Genomic DNA, 20,686 nt, shown 5'->3' on the forward strand with positions numbered 1-20,686 from the left:
AAGCCTGCCAATGGTTACCCCATCACCTTCTCCCACAGCCTGTCCTGCCCTTGGGCCCCCTCCATCCACCAAAGGAGGCTGAGGCCCCACCCCATCTAGGACGCCTCCCTCTTCCTCACTCCCACACCTGCCTTCTTCCCAAGTCTGGCCCATTGTAGCAGAGGAGGTCTCAGACCTGCCCTCTTCTCCCCAGTGCCACTCACTTCCTGGTCATATCTGCCTGGTATTACAGCTCTGGCCTTCCCATAGCTCCCCTGCTCTGATCAGTTTCTCTAAATCTGATTACCTTCCTCCCTGCTTAATAAACTTCCATGGCTCCCCACTGCCTACCAGAGGCTCTCTGAGACATGCCTGAACCCTCACCTTCCACCCCATCTCTTCTCCCTCCACCTTCCTTTCCCCTAATAATGTCCCACCAGCCCAGCAACCCCTGCCCTGGATGACCAGGATCTTCCCCACACCAGATGAAGGGGCTCCCTGACCCTCTCTCAGCCCTAATCTCTCCCATATGGGAGGTGGCCTTGGGGGTGGATGAAGTAATGCCAGCATCTGGGGTCACATCCGGGCCACATTTGCCCAGCAGAGTAATCACTTTTCTTTTTGCTGGTGAAAGCAACTCATAGCTGGAAGGGCCTCAGGAGTGGACCAGAGAGGGACAGTGACTTGCCTGAGATCACCCAGCCAGGCCCACCCTGTTTCTGCTCCCCTCAATTAGAAGTGGCCCCTTCACAGCCTCTGTAATCAAAACATTGAGATCTTTCTTCCATAATTCCATTGCTGGGGAGCTCAATTCTGCCACTTCTCTTGGTCTATCTTGGACAGGACCATTTGAAAATCATTCCTGGGTCATGGCAAAGGGACCAGTCACTTCTTGGAAGTGGAGTGGAGGGCAGGAGGCTGAGTCTTCACTTGTAATTTTATATTCCCTTCTGTCTGAATGTATTAAAACCTGGGCATGGAGGATATTTTAGACTTGAGTCAAAATTAAGATTTTTTTTTTTTTTTTTTTTTTTTTGAGACGGAGTCTCGCTCTGTTGCCCAGGCTGGAGTGCAGTGGCGCAATTTCGGCTTACTGCAAGCTCCGCCTCCTGGGTTCACGCCATTCTCCTGACTCAGCCTCCCGAATAGCTGGGACTACAGGTGCCCGCCATCATGCCCGGCTAATTGTTTCGTATTTTTTTTTTTTTAGTAGAGACGAGGTTTCACCGTGTTAGCCAGGATGGTCTCGATCTTCTAACCTCGTGATCCGCCCACCTTGGCCTCCCAAAGTGCTGGGATTACAGGCGTAAGCCACCGCGCCTGGCCAAGATTTTTTTTTTTTTGACACGGAGTCTTGCACTGTTGCCCGGGCTGGAGTCCAGTGACGCAATCTCAGCTCACTGCAACTCCGCCTCCCAGGTTCAAGTGATTCTCCTGCCTCAGCCTCCCAAATAGCTGGGATTACAGGCATGCGCCACCATGCCTGGCTTCTTGGTTTCTGTTTGTTTGTTTGTTGCTCTTGTTGCCCAGGCTGGAGATGGCATGATCTCGGCTTACCGCAACCTCTGCCTCCCAGGTGCAAGTGATTCTTCTGCCTCAGCCTCCCGAGTAGCTGGGATTACAGGCATGCGCCACCACGCTCGGCTAATTTTGTACTTTGAGTAGAGACAGGGTTTCTCCATGTTGGTCAGGCTGATCTCAAACTCCTGATCTCAGGTGATCCGCCCGCCTCAGCTTCCCAAAGTGCTGGGATTACAGGTGTAAGCCACCATGCTTGGCCTAATTTTTTGTATTTTTAGTAGAGACAGGGTTTCACTATGATGGCCAGGCTGTTCTCGAATGCCTGACCTTGTGATCCACCCGCCTCTACCTCCCAAAGTGTTGGGATTACAGGCGTGAGCCACCAAGCCCAGCCCCAAATTAAGATTTTAAAAGAAACTTCCTCGGGCCAGGCACGGTGGCTCACCCCTGTAATCCCAGCACTTTGAGAGGCCAAGGCAGGCGGGTCACGCCATCAGGAGATCGAGACTGGCTAACACGGTGAAACCCCATCTCTACTAAAAATACAAAAAATTAGCCGAGCCTGGTGGCGGGCGCCTGTAGTCCCAGCTACTCGAGAGACTGAGGCAGGAAAATGGCGTGAACCTGGGAGGCAGAGCTTGCAGTGAGCGGAGATTGCGCCACTGCAGTCCAGCCTGGTAGACAGAGCGAGACTCCGTCTCAAAAAAAAAAGAAAGAAACTTGGGGAAGCCGAGGCAGGAGGATTGCTGGAGGCCAGGAGTTTGAGACCATCCTGGGCAACATGGTGAGATCCCATCTCTACAAAAAAAAATTTTTTTTAATTAGCTGGGTGTGTAATCAGGAGGCTGAGCCAGGAGGATTGTTGAGCCCGGGAAATGGAGGTTGCAGTGAGCGAGACCCTGTCTCTAAATACATAAGTGAAATAAAAATAAAAAAGTGCCCCCTAAACCAGGATTTGCCTCCCAGAAGCCTTCCAGCGGCCCAGCTCTGCTGGGGTTGTCCAGGCTGAACGCTGCATCCACTGCCCATAGCTCTGGGGGATTCTCCTCCCAGCCTGCTCCTCATAACCCAGAAAAGTGGTTGGAATTCCCAGCCACCTGTGTGGTGTGGCTCTGGGGGCGGAGGGACTGTGCATGTAGCTGATCCCTGCTTCCCTTGCAGAGCTGCTGTGGGGAACCTACAAGACACTGTGGAGGGTAGTGCACGTGAAGGAGGCTGCTCCGTGACACTTCAGGGCTCCGGGATACACATTCACACAGCCTTGCTGGCAGGTGCCCTAGTGAGAGGAAAGGTCACACCCCAGCTCTAGACTGCTGCTGGCACCCTAGTTCCTTCCCTGAGACTATGCATGGGGTTAGAGCCAGAGGCAAGCTAGAACCCAGCTCTGTCTCTGAGCTCTTTCCAGTGGGCCAGCCTTCCTTGGAGGAGTGAGAAGACTTCCCAGAGGGTCCAGGGGTACCCAGAGTTCCAGAACCCCACCCCAGAGTCCGAGGTTGCCCTATCCCAGGAACCGTGTGCTCCCAATTTGTCTCCCTCCCTGGGAAGACCAGGCCAGCTCTCATTCTTGGCACCTTAGGATCTCCCGGAGGCTGAGGATTGCCTCATTGTTTCCATAGTAACAGTGAACAGCAGGGCCTCCTGAATCACTGCTGGGAGACTGCACTGGTACCTGCAAGTATGCATTTGCCCCAGGAATGCCTGGGATGGGGCTGCCTTTGGTGCATACACACAAGCATATGCACACCTTTGCACACATGCACACCCAATGCACACCCCTTCCTCCTCCCAAACACACACGCACACCCTTGCAAATGCAGGCACGGGCACAGCGCTTCAAGCCCTGGCCCGCTGACCCAGAAGTGGGTCAGAACGTCATCCTGCCTGACATAACCCACTCCCACAGCCACCCTGGCCCACTCAGATGCAGAGAGCATCTCAGGGAAATGAGGGACTTGCGCTTTATAATAATACCCACTGCAACATTTATAGATACTTAGCACGTGCCAGGTCCTGCGCTTTCCTCTTCACATGTAATATCTCCTGTGTTCCCCACAACACCACTCTGGGATGGATGCCAGGAGAGTGATTTGCCAGAGGTCACACTGTAGTGTGGGGCTGAGCCAATGTGTGAGCCCAAACTGTTTGGCTCCAAGCCTTGGACTCTTGCCTTCCTCACCAGACCCCTTGATGCCAGACCCACAAGCACTCACTCCAGGACCCACAAACACAGATGGGTGTGTCTGGCAGCAGGTGGGACCAGAGCCAACTAGAATGCCAGGATTCCTGGGCTTGTCACTCTGGGCCATCATACTCCCTCTTCAGCCTCCAGCCATTCCTGGGTCAGAGGTATGAGGGGAGGTTTAGACAACACAGGGATTTTTTCTTTCACTTATTTCTTCCCAGTGTGCAGAAAAGGAACTTTGAGCAGCAAGAACAAGACCCACTGAGAATCTCCTGCCTGGGAAGCCACCCGGGTTCCCTTCCCTTCCAGCAAAGAGATGAGTCCAGCTGCTGGAACTCTCCTCCAGCCTTCTCTGAGACCTCTCATGCAGACTTTTAACAAAGGGGCCTGAGGCCAGAGGCTGGGCCAGCTGCATCATCCTGAGCGGGGAGTTGGGTGGGCCAGTGGGGGGATGGCTTCCAGGAGGCAGTTTTCAGCAAAAGGATGGTCTGGCAGTGTCGCCAGGAAGGCAGCAATGCCCCTCACTAGAGGCATCCCAGGTTGGCAGGCACTGGATACACCCTGGTGAGGAAATTTGAGACAAGCAATGACCGAGTCCCTGCAACATCTCGTCATCATCTTTGTCATCATCGTAGCCACCACTGATTGGACTTGCTTTGTGTCAGGCGCTTTAAGATATGATACAACTGCCACTACTGCTAATAAAAATGGCAGCTGCTAGGAACTCAGCCCTTATGTGGCTGATCTTCATCGACTCCTCACAGAACCCTATGAGGCAGGCACTATTGTTAGGCCCATTTATAGATGGGGAAACTGAGGCTCAGAGAGGTTCAGAGACATGTTTACAGGCAGAGGCAGCAAGATGCAGGCTCTACCTGGCTGCTGCGTCTGTGGTCGGCTCGCCTGGGAGTTGACCTCCTGAGAGCTAAGCAGCAGGCAAGGCAGCCTCTGCCAGCCGGGGTCTCCTCCTGGGGCCGTTTCTGCGCTGGGGCAACGCGGGCTTCACTGTGGCTGAGGTGGCGCCCTCTGCTGGCTGTGCCCAGGCTGTGCAGAGCCACGAGGGAGGCCCTCCGTGGACTTGGGTTGTGGGAGGTGGACCGGCCTTGGAGCCTCAGGGTCAGACCTTCACTGCGGATGGCCGCTGTTCGCCAGTGAGAACAGATGCCAAGGTCACTCCGGCAGTCCGGGGCTGAGCTGAGGAGTGAACATAAAGGCAGTCTTCACTCCCAGGCTTTTGTCCTTCTACCCCTCTCTCGTCTTCCCCTAGCTGCCTCCACCTCCTCCACTGCCTTCCACTCTGAGCCTCTAAAATAGGGCCTCTGGCCCCACTGTTTTTGAGGAATCTGGGTGACTGGTGTGCAGCTGAGAATCTGTCTCCAAAGGCAAAGCCAGGGTCCAGGGTTTGAGGCCTGGAGCTGCCACTGACTGGCTTTGTGATACTGGGTGAGATTCTCAACCTCTCTGAGTGCTGTTGGATGGGAGCCTTCCTGTGTAGACTCTGAAGAACTGAAGAGATTTGAGGAGGTCTCCTTTACCCGATTAGAAGGTTCTATTCCGCCGCTCCTCCTCCTCCCTCCCCCGTCCTCCTCCCTCCCCACCACACCCCCCACCCCCCTCCCGGTCCCCGTCCTCCTACCTCTTTCTTTCTCTCTTCCTCTTCTCCACCCCGACCAGAGGAGGCATTTTAGGCTCAGAAAGCTAGAGTTACTTGGCCCTAGGTCACCCAGCTAGGGGTTTCTGGCTTCAGAATCTGGACTTTGGAGGGCTGACCTCTGCCCTGCTTCCTTTTCATCTCCTCCTATATGTCGGATGCATCAGCTCCTCCTACAAAAAAAAAAAAAAAAAAAAAAAAAAAAAACCATCCCAAATCCTCCATCGACTTCTCTCTCTGTCCCCTGCCACCACCCAGGCCAACACCGCATCCTTTCTGGCCGTGAGACCGCAGCACCCTCCTTGCCTCCTCACAGGGCACCTGGCCCCCCACTCCTGTTCTCTGCCATCCAGCCTGCACACTGAAGCGGGCAAAGTGAGCCTTTTAAAATGCAAATCACATCCCATCTCATTTCCCCTCGAAGCTTCCCATTGTGAGTGGGATCAACCTAACCTCCCTTCCACACCTGGAGGCCATGTGCTATCCAATCCCACCTGCCCTCACTGCCTCTTTCTTGCTTATAAAGCTCCAGGCTCACTGGCTTCTTTCTGTTTCCCCGACATGCCAAGCTTGCTCCTGCCTCAGGGCCTTGGCACTTGCTGTTCTGGGGCTGGAGCTCCCTTCCTGTGCTGTGTGCTGCCGCCTCCTTTGCCTTCAGGTGTCAGTTCAGATGACTCCCCCTCAGCCCACACCAGGTAATGTCACCCCACCCAGCCACTCTCCACCACATGACTTCATTGTTTTCACAGCCACTCTCAGTCTCTGAAGATATTTCATTTGGTCATCAGCTCACTTGTTTATTGCTTTTCTCTTCCCCTGGAATATGAGATTCACATGGGGCAGGGACCCTGTTGTCTTGGTCACAGCTGTGATGCTGCTGGCACTTAGTAGGTGCTCAATAAATGTTTGTTGAATAAATAAAGCCCTTCCTAGCCCCAGCTTCTCTTGCAAGCTGGGAACAATCTTCCCAATCTAGTTCTACTTTTCCTGCTCCCAATATCACAGCTCAGAGCCTATAGCAAACGCCCACATAAACATTCTGTCTCTCCTGCTTTCCCTCCACAGAAACACTCCAGACCTCAGGGCGAATGATTCCTCTTTCCCTCTGCCTCTTTCTTCTCACTTGGCTAATTTCCACCTGACTGTCAGTACTTATTAGGCTCAAGCATCACCTCTTCCCAGAAGCCCTTCCTGCTTTCCTCTCAAGTTAATTAACTTTTCTGTCCCTGTAGGCCCCAGGTGCCTCCTATTCCAGAAGGCAGTCCCCTCTTTGTATTTTAAGAGCATCTCTCCCCTCTTCCCCAGCCATAAGAACTCCTTAAGGACTAGGACCAGTCTGGTTCATCACTATGTCCTCAGCACCACCAGCACTCAGGAAATACTAAACTGGCCTGACTTCATCATTGCCATGATGGGGATTTTGAGGATCAGAGAGGCTAGATCAATGTCTCCCAGCTGTATGACCCATGGCAAGCCCCTTCTTCTCTTCAAGCCTCAGTTTCCTCATCTGTAAAGTGGGTATAATTCCAACTCCTCTGAGGATTCAAAGAGGCTTCCCTTATGTACATAATGTGTCAGCACGGGAAAAGTGTTGGGTGAGTTGGGGGTCCCTTGTCTTGGCCCTGGGATTAGCAACTGCCTCTGTGAGCAATAAGTCCCCTTGAGCCCTTCAGGGAAGGAGATTGATGTGATGTCCTCTGGTGAGCCCTGAGCCCTGGATCCTTGTCCTCAGAGGTCCTTAGAGGTGAGGGGAGGTGGTAGGCAGACTGGAGCAAGCCCTCAACTTGCAGCCACATAATTTAATTTGAGACATGTCTCTATAGTTCACTGGCTGTGTGACACAGGGCAAGTCCTCTTACCTCTCTGATCCTCAACTTCCTGATGTGGAATGGAAGCTAATGACACATACCAGCCTAAGACTCAAAATAACATGGATAAAGGCCAGGTGCAGTGGCTCACACCTGTAATCCCAGCACTTTAGGAGGCTGAGGTGGGTGGATCACCTGAGATCAGGAGTTCGAGACCAGCCTGGCCAACATGATGAAACCCCATCTCTACTAAAAATTAAAAAATTAGCCGGGCGTGGTGGTGGGCACCTGTAGTCCCAGCTACTCGGGAGGCTGAGGCAGGACAATCGCTTGAACCTGGGAAGTGGAGATTGCAGCAAGCCAAGATCATGCCACTGCACTCCAGCCTGGGCAAAAGAGTGAAACTCCATCTCAAAATAAAATAAAATAAAATAAAATAAAAACATGGATAAAGTAGGTGCTCAATTATTATATCCCCAAAGCAACTCCTGACCTCCTGATTCTTCCTGTGATTTGCAGGGCGGGTAAGGGGTGTCTAGCGACCACCCTTGACTGGGGCCATCACCATCCTAGGCTATAAAAAGGAACCTTCCTATTCTAAATGGGTACCCGGGGCTGGCTTGGGCACCTGCAGCCCGAGTTAGGCGCTGAGACTCTGGACACGCAGGAGGATCCAAATGCTGGTGACCCCATTAGGTGTCAATGTGTAAGTGACCGGCTAGCCCTCAAGGGGGTGTCTGTGGAATCCTCCAAATGAAGCCCAGTGAGTGCAGCTTGGGAGGACATTTATGGTTTCATTCATTCTTTCACTGCTGTGTTTCCAGAATATTACACAGGGCCTGGTCCATAATAGGTACTCAATAAACATACGATGGAAGAATGATTTTTTTTCTATACAGTCAACAATCATTTAATGAGCCCCAACTGCATCATAAGCCTTGTGCTAAGGGATGGGGTACATAAAGTGGCTGGGTTTTTTTGAGACGGAGTCTTTCTCTGTCGCCCAAGCTGGAATGCAGCGGTGCACTCAGCTCACTGCAACCTCTGCATCCCGGGTTCAAATGATTCTCATGCCTCAGCCTCCCGAGTAGCTGGGATTACAGGCATGCACCACCATGCCCAGCTAATTTTGTATTTTTAGTAGAGGCAGTTTCACCATGGCCAGGCTGGTCTCGAACTTCTGACCTCAGGTGATCCACCCACCTCGGACTCCCACAGTGCTAGGATTACAGGCGTGAGCCAGCACCCTGGACTGCAGTGGCTGCTTCTGACAGCTCCCTCCCAAGTTCACCCAGGGCTCCACTAAATCCTCCCAGCCAGCTCCCACTGGCTGCCAGATTCCAGGCACCAGGGCTTTCCCCAGAATTAAGGCCCAAGCACCCCATGCATCATGAGGCCTGAGAAGGTTGTACCCCCACAGTCCCAACTCTCCAAATCCTCCCAATCCTCCAAGCCCCCTCCTTCAGCCGCCTTCTCTTTCAAGCCCTCAGGCACTGCTATCTCCTCCCTCCCAATGCCCCACATCTATCTACGTTTTACCCAAAGAGGCCAGCAGGTGGCGCCAAAGCTCCCCTTTCCCCAGCGCTGGACTGGAGGCCAAGACCCCACCAGGACCCTCCCTCCTTTTCTCTCCTGCAGGGATGGGAGTAGATTCTGTGTCCTCTAACTGAACCCTCTCCTTCCTGCTGGTTCCTGTGATGGAGGCCTGAAGAGGCTCCAGTTGCTCCTGCGGGCCTCCTGGTTGTCTTCCTGTCTGATGGATGGGGGGTGGGGGGTCCCTAGGGGCTAAGCTGCAGCTGGTGGGGCGGGGCCGGGTGGGGTGGGGCAGGCAGCAGCTGCGGGGAGAAAGAGAGAGAAGATAATAAGGAGAGAGAAAGAGAAAGACAGCAAAGAGAGAGAGAGGTGCTCTGGCTCCAGGGCTCTTCTCCCAAACGGTTGAGGTCCCAGCTGAGGCTCTCCCAGGACAAGGTATGTGGCAGAGGAAATGATGGGGCTGGGCAGTGTCACCCTGCCAAGTGGGGCAGGTCTGGGGGCACTGAGGGGATGGGCAGGAAAATTCTGCTGCTCAACAAGAGCCCCTAAGCTCGCTTCCATCTCACCCCTTCCAAGGTGACCAAGGAGAAACTCAGGGCCAGTGAGGGAGTCCTGGGTGGGCATTAGGAGAGGAGGGTTGTCTACCGCTCCTCTTGACCCACTGTGTGAATTTGCACCAAGCTCTTCACATCGCTAGACCTCACTTCCTTAATGTAAAACCAGGGGGATGGAGAGGAAGACCCTGAAGACGTTTCTGTGGCAGAACTTTGCAAGACGTCTCCTTTCCAAAGAAAATTAGCCCTTCCAGGGCTTCTGGAAAACCTTTAGGACCCAAAGGAATGCCCCGCTAATGGTGGAATTTCGGATAGTCGTGGGAGGGGGCTCAGGGGTTCTTGCTGAGACAAAAGGCCCTGAGCCCTGGTCCATGCCTCCCTCCTCCACCTTGTTTCTCTGGCTGGGATGAGGGAAGGAGGCTGGAGCCACTCCCCCTCTCAGAGATGCTCTTAGAGAGATTGCTTGCAGACTGTTTTCTGGCTGGGGAGGGGCTGGCCCCGGCCAATTCTAGAATCTCAGGAATCTCGGGATGGGTGAAGTCACTCTGGGTGGGGAGACAGTTCAGTTAAGCACAGCTTTGGGAGTCAGATCAGCCTGTGCTCAAATCCTGGCTCTGCTGTGGGTCCCTGGACAAGTCAAGTAGCCTGTCCAAGCTGCAGGCTCCTCCTGTGCAAAGTGTGCACAGAGTATGACTTTACAGGGTTGCCCTGAGAATTAAGCCACATAATGCAAAGAAAGCTCAGCATAGTATCTGGCCCCTGGTAGACGCTCATTACTGCCCTCACTATGGGGATGAAAATGAAGGAAAAGGGCTGGCCTGGGGTCACAGAGCTGGACTCTCCAGTGAGTCAGAGCAGCCTCTTCCCAACCCCACTGGAAACACGGAGCCCTAGTGTGCACTTAGCACTCTCTGCTCACCCCAGCCTTACTCTGATGTCTCCCCTCTGCTCCCGTCTGCCCCAGCTGCAAGGCCTCGGGTCTAGCGTGGAGTGAGGGGATCCCTAGGCCCAGGGAAGGGAGGCGCGCTTCGGGGTGGGGGCACAAACGGGCATCTCCGTGGCACTTGTCCTCTCTCTACCCTGGGAAAGGGCAGAAAGCGGCAGCCGAGTCAGGGCTGTGCACGGGCGAGAGAGTGACGGCGGCGGGGGCGCGGAGAACCCCGCTGGGCTCCCGCTCGGTGAGAGGGTAGGAGCCGTGGGTCCGCGAAGCCCCTTCTCCCCCGCCCCTTCCTCCCCCGCAGAGGACCTAATAGGCAGCGGGGGCGGGAGTGGGGGCGCCCTCCGGTCCTCACCCCGCCCCCGCACCTCTCCCCGCAGCGGGGGCGCCCCGCCCCCCGGGCGCCCGACGTGGACGCGGCCGCCGCCACCGCCGCCGCGCGGGAGTCGCTGTCCGCGGATCCGACATGCAGGCGGCTCGGGGCGGCGCGGGGCGGCCGGGCCGGCCGGGCCGGCCGGGCCGCGGGCCGGAGCGCGAGCGCGAGCGGCCGCCGGGCGCCGGGGCCGCGTCCCCCTGCGCCGCCCCGGGCCTGCCGGCCGGAGGAGCCACCATGCACCCCGGGTCGCCGAGCGCCTGGCCGCCCCGCGCCCGCGCCGCGCTCCGCCTGTGGCTGGGCTGCGTCTGCTTCGCGCTGGTGCAGGCGGGTAAGGGGGCCCGGGGCGGGGGGCCGGCGCCGGGGCAGGCTCCTCTCGAGCCCAGCTACCTGGGAGTCCCCTGGTCCTTTCTCTGCCCCCTAGGGACTCCTGTCTCGGCCCAAACACTGTTCCCCTAACCCAACCCCTAGCGTCTTCCCTACCTCCTTGACCCCCAGACCTGTCCTTCAGTTTCCAAACCTCCCCTGTCACCTCAGCCCTGGGTTTCCTAGGGTCTTGTGGTCCCCAGTCCCCTAATCCCATTCCCCTAACCCCAGGTCTTTGCCTCAGCTTCCCTAGCGCCCTTCTTTGGCCCAGGGAGCAGCTGAGGACACCAGTTCCCCCACCTGGGCCTCTCTCCGTGTCCCCAGGACCTCTCAAAGCCCTGCAGGCCAACTCTGCAGGGGCAGATGGGGTCCCGCTGTGCAGGAGCACGTGTGAAGGGGATGGGGGCTGGCACCTGAGGGCGCAGGGCGTGGGGTGGGCCCCGGCACCCCTGAGCTGGTGCAGTGTCTGGCCTGCCCCATGGGGCCGGCCCGTCCTTGCCCAGCCTCTCCTGCCACTCTGTCTTTGTCCCTCCTGGCTGCCGCTGCCCGGCTCATCTCTCCCTCCGTGGCTCGGGGAGCGCTCTCTCGCAGCTGTCTTTCTCAGATGCCCCACTTCTCTATCCTCTGGTTCTGTGTCTGCCGCCACCTGTCTGTGTCCTGTCTCTCCACCTCCCTCTCCATGTCTGGCTCTGTCTCCTTCAAGTCCCAGGCCCAGCCCCCTGGGTCTCAAGTTCACTCTCTGTGGTGCGAGGGGTGCTGCTCAGGCCCAGCTCTGCCCTGTGCTGCACCTGCCCCTTGGAAGATACAGAGGCTTATGTGACTGCACTGCCCCTCTCCTGTACGGTTTTCCTCACTGACCCCAACTATCCCTATCACTCTCACCCCCACTTCCCTCCTGTCCCTTCTGGAGTGATTCCTCATTCATCCTCTTCCCCTACCTGTTCTCTCCTCTCCACTCGCCATGGAGGGGCCCTGCTCTGAGTGACCCCATCTTCCTCTGCCACCTCCCCACCTGCATCTTGGGGCTGGAAGAGCATGGATAAGAGGCTCACACAGACTCTTCCCCAGGCTTTATTCTGCCTGGGCCACCACAGTTCTGGGGATACTTCTGTTCTCCTCACTTCCAGTCCAGGGCTCACCCCAGCCTGACACTTCTCGATCTCTGGGTCTTTCTCCTTCGCTCAAGGTCACTCATTGGACAGGGCAGTATTGTCAAAAGAGCACTGGACTGGGAGTCCTTTTGTCTGCTTTTCATCAGCTAACCTTCAGTTTCTGTCCACCTATGTCCCCTACATAACTCTCTCCACAACTCTAACCACCCATCCCTTAGATATGGCCCTGGCCCAGGCCCATCACTTTGAGCCTTGGACCCCTCGTGGGGCTGGCCTGTGGCCAGCAGGGGCTTCCATCCCAGTCATGAGGAGCCTGGGGCCTCTTGGGCTTGGTTCTTCAACCCACTGAAGAGCTGAGAGCCATGTCACTGGACCCCACCTGAGGCCTTAGTTTGTTCCTTCCCCTCCTGCATGGCCTTCCCCAGGTTTCCCCTTCTTACTTATGAGACAGTGGGTCTGGGCCTCACAACAGGGGATGCTCAGGCTTAGGTGCCTCCCCATCCCCCAGACAGTCCCTCAGCCCCAGTGAACGTCACCGTCAGGCACCTCAAGGCCAACTCTGCAGTGGTGAGCTGGGATGTTCTGGAGGATGAGGTTGTCATCGGATTTGCCATCTCCCAGCAGGTAATGCTCCACTGTCCTTAGGAGGGAAGGACACATCAAGACAGTAGTGGCGGATGGGGGTAGGAGTGTGGCGGTGGTGGTGATGGAGAAATAGAAAGGAAATAGGAACTTGGGGCAAGGGAGATGAACAGGAATTTGGACATATGTCTGAAAATTGGGGCCCCATTCAGACATATGTCTGAAAATTCTCTAGAAGAGAATCAGTCAGTGAGGGAGGGTTCGGGAACTTTCAAGTGGAACATAGAAATTAAGAGCATGGTTTTAATCTCAGAGACATCTGCATTTAGGACCTAGCTCCTGTGCTTACTAGATGTGTGGCCTTGGGCAACTTCCCTAACCTCTCTGAACCTGTTTCCTTCCCTGTAAAATGGAGATATTGATAGCGGAGGTGATGGAATGATGAAGATTGTGTATGTAAAGGCTTTGTCACCACTGGGAGGTAGGCAGGAGCGGGGCTGGTCACTGAGTATTGACAGCAGTGACCGGCGCTTGTCTACAGAAGAAGGATGTGCGGATGCTGCGCTTCATCCAGGAGGTGAACACCACCACCCGCTCGTGTGCCCTCTGGGACCTGGAGGAGGATACAGAGTACATAGTCCATGTGCAGGCCATCTCCATTCAGGGCCAGAGCCCAGCCAGCGAGCCTGTGCTCTTCAAGACCCCGCGTGAGGCTGAGAAGATGGCCTCCAAGAACAAAGGCAGGCCCGGGTCACTGTTAAGAGGAATGGGGTGGGGTGAGGGGTGGTCAGGACCAGACCAGTGGGTGGCTTGAGGAAAGCTCTGTCTCCTCCCCCTCACCCCCTGCTGGCAAGTAAAGCAGTACCTGAGACAGGGTTCACGCTAGTCCATCACAAGACGCTGAGCATATAAACTCCCTTTAGACTCAGTCCTATCACTGCCACCCCAAGTAGCCATCAGGGCATTCTAGAATGTATGTTAGATGTGTGGGCACCTGTAGAAATCAGCTCTGTTGTCTTGGGCCTGGCCCTAGAGGAGTGGCTGAGGGAGGAAAGGAGCGCTGGATCTAGTGTCTCTCTCCCTGCAGATGAGGTAACCATGAAAGAGATGGGGAGGAACCAACAGCTGCGGACAGGCGAGGTGCTGATCATCGTCGTGGTCCTGTTCATGTGGGCAGGTGAGTCTGGCCTCCGAGCCCTTCTTCTTCCCTCAGCCTCTGGGAAATGGAGGAGTCTGACCAGCCCCTTCTCTCATGAAAAAAAGGGTAAGGGGTTTGGACATCTCTAAGGTGAAAAGTCTCCAAGTCCTGCCAACGACAGTTCTGGGAACCAGATCTGACCCCTTCTCTACCTCACTCTTCACCAAAAAACCAGCATATTGTTAGCTGCCTTATAGGATTAGATGAGTACTTGCCTTCGCCCTCCCTCAGAAAAGGTTCAGCTTCTTGGGGCTGGACACTTCCACAGGCCCTTTACCTCTGGTCATGGCCACAGCCTTTTTTTCCTCTTCTGGGGTGCTGTGCTTCCAGGGGTCCAGGCCTGGGAAGCTCAAGGGAAGTCACTGCCTAGCCTGGGGACATTATCCTAACCTACTCACCCTTCTAGACCCAGCCGCCATGGCTGTGAGACAGCCACCGTGAAAACTCCCTCAATCCATCCATTAGAATGGCCCTCCTGCTTCCACACCCCCACCGCATACTGTTCACTCCTCTCTTTAGCCCTTCTTGTGTAAGTTAGTTCGGCTCATGTCTCTCCTTTACCTGTGGTCTGTGAGCTCCCTGAGAATGAAGACCAAGTTTTTTTTGTTTGTTTTGTTTTGTTTTGTTTTTTGAGACAAACGTTTTGTTTTTTGAGACCAACGTTTTGTTTTTTGAGACCCAGGTTGGAGTGCAGTGGTGCAATCACAGCTCACTGCAGCCTTGACCTCCTGGGCTCAAGTGATCCTCATGCCTTAGCCTCCTGAGTAGCTGAGACTACGGACATGTGCCACCATGCCTGGCTAATTTTTTGTTTTTTGTAGAGATAGGGTCTTGCTATGTTGCCCAGGCTGGTAAAGGCCAAGTTTCATTCATCTTTGTACTCAATTCAACCAGCATTTACTGAACAATCACTCCAGCCCAAACAGTAGTGCTACAATCATGACTAAGAAGACCCCTCTGCTTGCAAAGAACTGTCTGGGCGAAGCCAGGCCCGAACTTTTTTTTTTTTCTTTTCGTTTACTCTTCTTTTTTCATTTTCTTGGGCTGAACTTAACTATAATCCAATGTGATGAGTGCTATGATAGTACCATGTAGGAGAGCAGAGGAGAGGGAATAACTGTGGGTTAGAAATCAGGAAAAACACAGAGAGGAGATAACATGGGAATTGAGCTTTGAAGGATAAATAGGAGTTCACCAGGCAGCCAAAAGAGGAATAGTGTTCAGGGCATGGTGTGTTCAAGAAATAAAGTAAGCTCAGTCTGGTTCAGGGCAGCTGCAATCCAAGAGAGAGGGTAGAACGTGGGGGAGTAAAGGATGGCGAGGCTGCAGACTGGAGTCTTTTGAGGGATTTGAATACCATGCTAAAGCTTTATTAAGCATGGTGGTTGAGAAAGGCAGGCTGTATTGTAGAAGCATTTGGAAAAAAAATGTTCCTTAGGCACACAGAAAAAGAGGCACTTGGAAAAATGAGGGAAAAACAAAGGGTTGTACAAAAGAGGAGGTTTGCTTATGGTGCGTTATTACATTTGGCACACACAGTATTTATATAATCATAACAATATAAACATAGCAAATTAACCCAAAATTGTGATGTAATTTTGTTAGGATAATAGGGAGGGAAGTAGAGGAAGTTGTTATGTTTTATCTACTACGTTTGGAAGTCAACAGACTTCTAAAATAGATCAAGAAATAACATTCTAAATATAGAGGTAAAATTGGGAAAACACCTAGAAGGACTGGAGTTGGCTGCCTTAATACTGTCTGACTTTCAAAAAACATTCTGTTCATGTATTATTAGTTTGATAAAACTAAACATTTAACAGACTGCAGGCCCTGGAGTTCATGTCCTAGTTCCACCACTGTGTGACCTTGAGTTAAGTTAGTGAAACTCTCTCTGCATCAGTGTCCTCACTTGTACCCTGGGAATGATAATAATAGGTATCCTCACAGAGTTGTGAGGATTAAGTGAGATAGAATATGTCAGTGCACAGCACAGGGCCTGGCACAAGCTCAACAAATGCTATTATTGTTTCTATTTTCCCCTCAGGGAAAACAGGAGCTATCAGAGGTTTTTTTGTTTGTTTTTCTTTGAGACAGAGTCTCTCTCTGTTGCCCAGGCTGGAGTGCAGTGGCCTGATCTCAGCTCACTGCAACCTCTGCCTCCCAGGTTCAAGCTATTCTCCTGCCTCAGCCTCCTGAGTAGCTGGGATTATAGGCACCTGCCACCACACCCAGCTAATTTTTGTATTTTTAGTAGACAGGGTTTCACCATGTTGGCCAGGCTGGTCTCTATTTCCTGACCTTGTGATCCGCCCACGTTGGCCTCCCGAAGTGCTGGGATTGCCGGGCACGGTGGCTCACACCTGTAATCCCAGTACTTTGGGAGGCCAAGGTGGGAGGATCACCTGAGGTCAGGAGTTCCAGACCAGCCTGACCAACATGGAGAAACCCCGTCTCTACTAAAAATACAAAATTAGCTGGACGTGGTGGCACATACCTGTAATCCCAGCTACTCAGAAGGCTGAGGCAGGAGAATCACTTGAACCTGGGAGGCAGAGGTTGCAGTGAGCCAAGATCGCGCCATTGCACTCCAGCCTGGGCAACGAGAGAAACTCCATCTCAAAACAAAAAACAAAAAACAAAACCAAAGTGCTGGAATTACAGGCGTGAGCCACCCACCGCACCTGGCCGTTGTCAGAGGTTTAAAGGAAAGGAGGAGAGGAGATATGATCAGACACATATTGTAGGAAGATCAGCCTAGCAGCAGTGAAAGGGGTGGTTGGTGAGGGCACAGGTGAAAACAGGAGCCAGAGGGCAGAGGGAGGGTGCTGCAGTAGTACGGGTGAGGTACAATCTGGAGAGACCATTCATTGGCAAGCACTAGTGGGAAAGAAGCAGGGGAGGCAGGAACCCAGGCCCTGGCCTGTGACTGCTCACTTGTCCCCGCTCAGGTGTCATCGCCCTCTTCTGCCGCCAGTATGACATCATCAAGGACAATGAACCCAATAACAACAAGGAAAAAACCAAGAGTGCATCAGAAACCAGCACACCAGAGCACCAGGGCGGGGGGCTTCTCCGCAGCAAGGTGAGGGCAAGACCTGGGCCTGGGTGGGCCACCCTGTGTCTCATGCTCTGGTAATCCCTGGACTGCAGAGGGGGTCAGCTCGGGGCCTGGCATGGTGACAGCTGGGCACAGCCAGACTTGGCTGCTGCCTATGTGACACAGGGACACTGCAAGTTGATTTTGGATCCTCTCCTTTTGCAGGGTGCCAGGGGCCAGTGGTGATTTGAAGAAAAAAAAAAAAAAAAAAGCAGTGAGTGGGGAGGGCAGAATTCTTGGCTGGCGCAGGACAATAGGAGTGGGGTGTCTGGCCCATTCCTGCTCCTGCTGTGCCTTGTGACCTTGGGCAGGTGCTTTACCGCTGTACCTTCATTTCCTCTTCTGTAAAACAGATATGAAAACCTTTTCAGTGCTTGCCCTCAGCAGCTAAGAAGACAGACAGTAGAGAATGTGAGAGGATCTCATGGTTCTGATGATGATTATCCAACAAACATCTGGCCCTCTCTACATCTCTTCCCTCCATCTCCTATACCCTCTGGCTTACTGTCCTCTCTCTGGCGCACTTTCCTGAAGCCTCCTATTAACCCCCATCTCCAGAAGCACCTCAACAATGTCAGTGGCTGAGGCTGCACTCAGAGGGATGACTGCTGGGGGTAGACTGGGTGCCAGGGGCTATGGGCCCAAGACCCAGTTTGGCCATTCAGTTGAGTGAGGCTGAAGGCTGGGTTTGAAAAGGCAAAAAGACAAGACATCCAGGCAGGGCTTCTCTTTTCTTTCTACAAGGGACAAAAGCTTGGCTTATTTAGGCTGCAGCCCTGCTGCTTCTCCTTTCCGTCTTCTGTCCTGTTTCCAGCCTTGCAAGAAGGCTATTCACAATTAGGCCTGGCCACTTCTCTCATTTTTTTCCTCCCAGTTTCCAAACAAGCCCTCAGTGAACATCATTGAAGCGTGACTGCCTGTCTGCAGGGAGAAGGATTCCATTTTTCTTCTCAGCTGGTCCCCAGGCCCACGGGCACAGGGAGAGGGACGACTGCAGCAGTGGGGAGGAGGTGCAGCTAGCTGCACAGTTCTCTCTTCTCCTTGCCCTAGTCAGATGAAGGAGGCTGAACTACAAACCCAAATTCTGCAAAAAAATAAACATAAGCCACAAAACTAAAAGGCCTGGCCCCATTCTGGAAAAGGCAAAGCTGCATGAGACACAGCCTTCTGCCTCGCCTCTCCTGGACTGGCTTCCTCTTTGAGAAAATGCACAAAGCCCTGGGAGATGACAAGCACAAGGACTGACTCAAGCTGTGTCTTTCAGACCAAGGAACATCAGAGAAGCTGTGGGGCTGCCTGCCAGGCAGGATCATGGCTGCCATCAAGCCTTTTCTGGATCCAGCCATCAAGAACATGTTGTGGTGTGATGCACACCTTTGCAAGCGTGTAAGATGTTACCTGGTTTGTCTCTTTTGGAAAACAAAAATCAGAAGGCCGCATTCTAGAGGGCAGAGAAATTCCCCCAAAGACTGAGCTGGTTGCCTGCATCCTCTATCTTCTTTGACCCTTATGACTGAAAGATCATCAGTTTGGAAGGTTCTGGTCCAATTTATTTAGGAAGTATCTCTTGGAGTTTCAGAAATGCTAGCTTGGACAACTGAAAAGTCACATCACATCTGGCATTCTGGGGGCTACTAAAACACCCCTTCTGGAGTAGAAGCTGCTGGAAGGCAGGCCTGAGCCATTCACCACGGACAGGAAGAGCAGCCCTGGCTATCACCACTCGCCTCTGGGGTTTTCATATCTTGCCATCTCATCCAGGGTTCCGTGAGTTACCCAGGGTCCTCATGTCCTTCCTTAGAGCCTGAGTGGTGTGAGGTGACAGGTCTCTCTCTCTCCACTGCCCCTTTCTGGTTTAAAAAAATGGTGCTTGATGAGGGAAGGTAGACTCTTCCCTAGGACTGACGAGTTACGGCTGCCAGATGCCTGCATGGGAAGAGGTGGACCTCTGCATCTTCCATTGGTGGCCAAAGATGGATGTGGGAGAACCACACCTAGCACAAGCCTGGTACTCAGTAAATATTTGTTGAAATGAATGGTAAGAGCATTGGTCCCCAAGCCAGAGAGCCAGAAGCCATCACCAAATGACCGCCCCTTCCTTCCGGTCTACAAGAGCTCTCAAGGCTGGGTCTGCCACCACTCTGCTTTGCCCAAGTGTGGCAGCACTGGGGAGGAGAGACAGGATAAAGGGCAGATGTCAGCAATATTAAGGGCTTCCTCATGGGAGGGCATGAGGCTCCACTCATTGTCTTGTGACTTCCATCCCTGCTGAATGGGGCTGCAAGGCCAAGGCTCCTTAGGGGAGAGGTCCTTACCTCTGATCCACTTAGAGCAATAACCACTTTTTAAATGTAAAATAAAAAGACAAATGAAAAGGCACATCCTTGTCTTCTGGTAAATGCCCAAATGTTGCCCTCTTTTTCTGGCAATTGGCAGCAAGTCAGGATGTGTGGAGGAGGGAGTCAGTTTCTCTCCATTTTGGCCTGCAGCTTCTTAGGGACATGCCTGCCAGCCAAGCTGGAGTTGGAAGGGAAATCTCAAACAGATGGGGGTGCACGTGTAGGAGAAGAAAATAGCTTTTCCATCATCCTATTACTGAGGCTCCCCCAAACCAAGCTTGGGCTGCCTCACTAGATAGGTATGCAGGCTGGTACTCAGTTTTTAAAACAAAGGGTTTTCCCCTCTGGATGGGGCTGGGTGCTTTTCCTGGCCAAAGGAATGCAATTCTTGTTTCTCCCCAGGGTAAGGAAGGAAGTGAAGGGGAACAGCAAAAGCTGCTTTCTGCAGCTCACTATTCACAGCGTGCTGTTCTAGGCTGTTAAAGGAACACCATTATGATCCCAACAGCAGGCTGAAAGAGTAATGATGACATTAGCCAAGGAGCGAAAACCAGTAAATGGGGCACCTTGAACATTCCTGTCCAGAGCCAGGAAGAAGCTTGGAGAGAAAACGTCCGGTGAGCAGGGCTTAGAGTTGACTGTTCTAGAAGGTTTTGAAAGCAGAGGGAAAGAAGGTTTAGAGGCTGCACAGCAAAGTAGGAAACTGAGTTGCACACCAACTCTAAGCCAAACCTCAGAGAGGTACTTCCTAGGCCCTCTGGACCCATCTAGTGCCAAATGATGGAAAAGCCCCCAAGTCAGCACTAGGTATAGTATAGTCAGTGGGGCTCAGGGAGCTCTGCTAATGGGGGTTTCCTGTCTTCAACTTAATCTGTGCCTGTGGTACATCATAAAGGGTATGAGAGAAAAGGAGGTAACACTCTTGGCTTAGATAAAATCCCATTCCCTTTAATTACCTCCCTAAACTCCCAATTGTATAACAATTGAGCCTTCCCTGAATCCACTGTAGTTGCAAAGTCGAACCCTACACAGCTAGACTTGGGATGTGATCCTTTCACCACCATCACATAGATCCACGGACATTTTCTCACAACTGTGGAAAGGCACAGGCAGGTCTTTGAGACCAAGAGACCTCACTTGGAGACTACAGCAGGTCTATGGGAGAAATGTTGGTCTGAGAGACAGGAGACCCTGCCTTGTAATCACCTAACACCTCAGGCAAGTTAATTCTCTGAGGTTAGGTTGTGGTGTCCTTATCTGCCAAAAACAGAGAATTTAGAAGATTCCCAGACTCTACCTACTTCCTACAATAGGAGCCAAGTTGCATCCTCCTAGGAGCATGAGGGAAACCTCAGGGTCTGAGGGAAGGCAGGCAGACTGGTGAGTGTTTCTATGAGGCAAGAGTCCTTTTCTCCTCCTACTCTTGTTCCCTAGTTTTTCAGAATGGGCCT

General features: G+C 53.2%; 1 protein-coding gene across 7 annotated transcripts in view; it reads left to right on the forward strand.

The window, feature by feature from the left end:
- Positions 1-19,275, forward strand: part of FNDC5 (fibronectin type III domain containing 5) — a 31,103-nt gene extending 11,828 nt beyond the window's left edge. Inside the window, exons 1-6 of one of the 7 annotated variants that reach the window (XM_054538369.2) lie at positions 10,609-10,869; positions 12,525-12,640; positions 13,140-13,338; positions 13,686-13,775; positions 16,748-16,881; positions 17,250-19,275. In XM_054538369.2, the coding sequence (XP_054394344.1) occupies positions 10,632-10,869; positions 12,525-12,640; positions 13,140-13,338; positions 13,686-13,775; positions 16,748-16,881; positions 17,250-17,255 (783 nt within the window). In that variant the 5' untranslated portion in view covers positions 10,609-10,631 and the 3' untranslated portion in view covers positions 17,256-19,275. The other 6 variants (XM_054538356.2, XM_054538363.2, XM_063713586.1 and 3 more) reach the window with 6 other exon arrangements.
- The last annotated feature ends 1,411 nt before the right edge of the window (positions 19,276-20,686 follow it).

Source organism: Pongo abelii, chromosome 1, assembly GCF_028885655.2.
Source record: "Pongo abelii isolate AG06213 chromosome 1, NHGRI_mPonAbe1-v2.0_pri, whole genome shotgun sequence".
Classification (NCBI taxonomy): Eukaryota; Metazoa; Chordata; class Mammalia; order Primates; family Hominidae; genus Pongo; species Pongo abelii.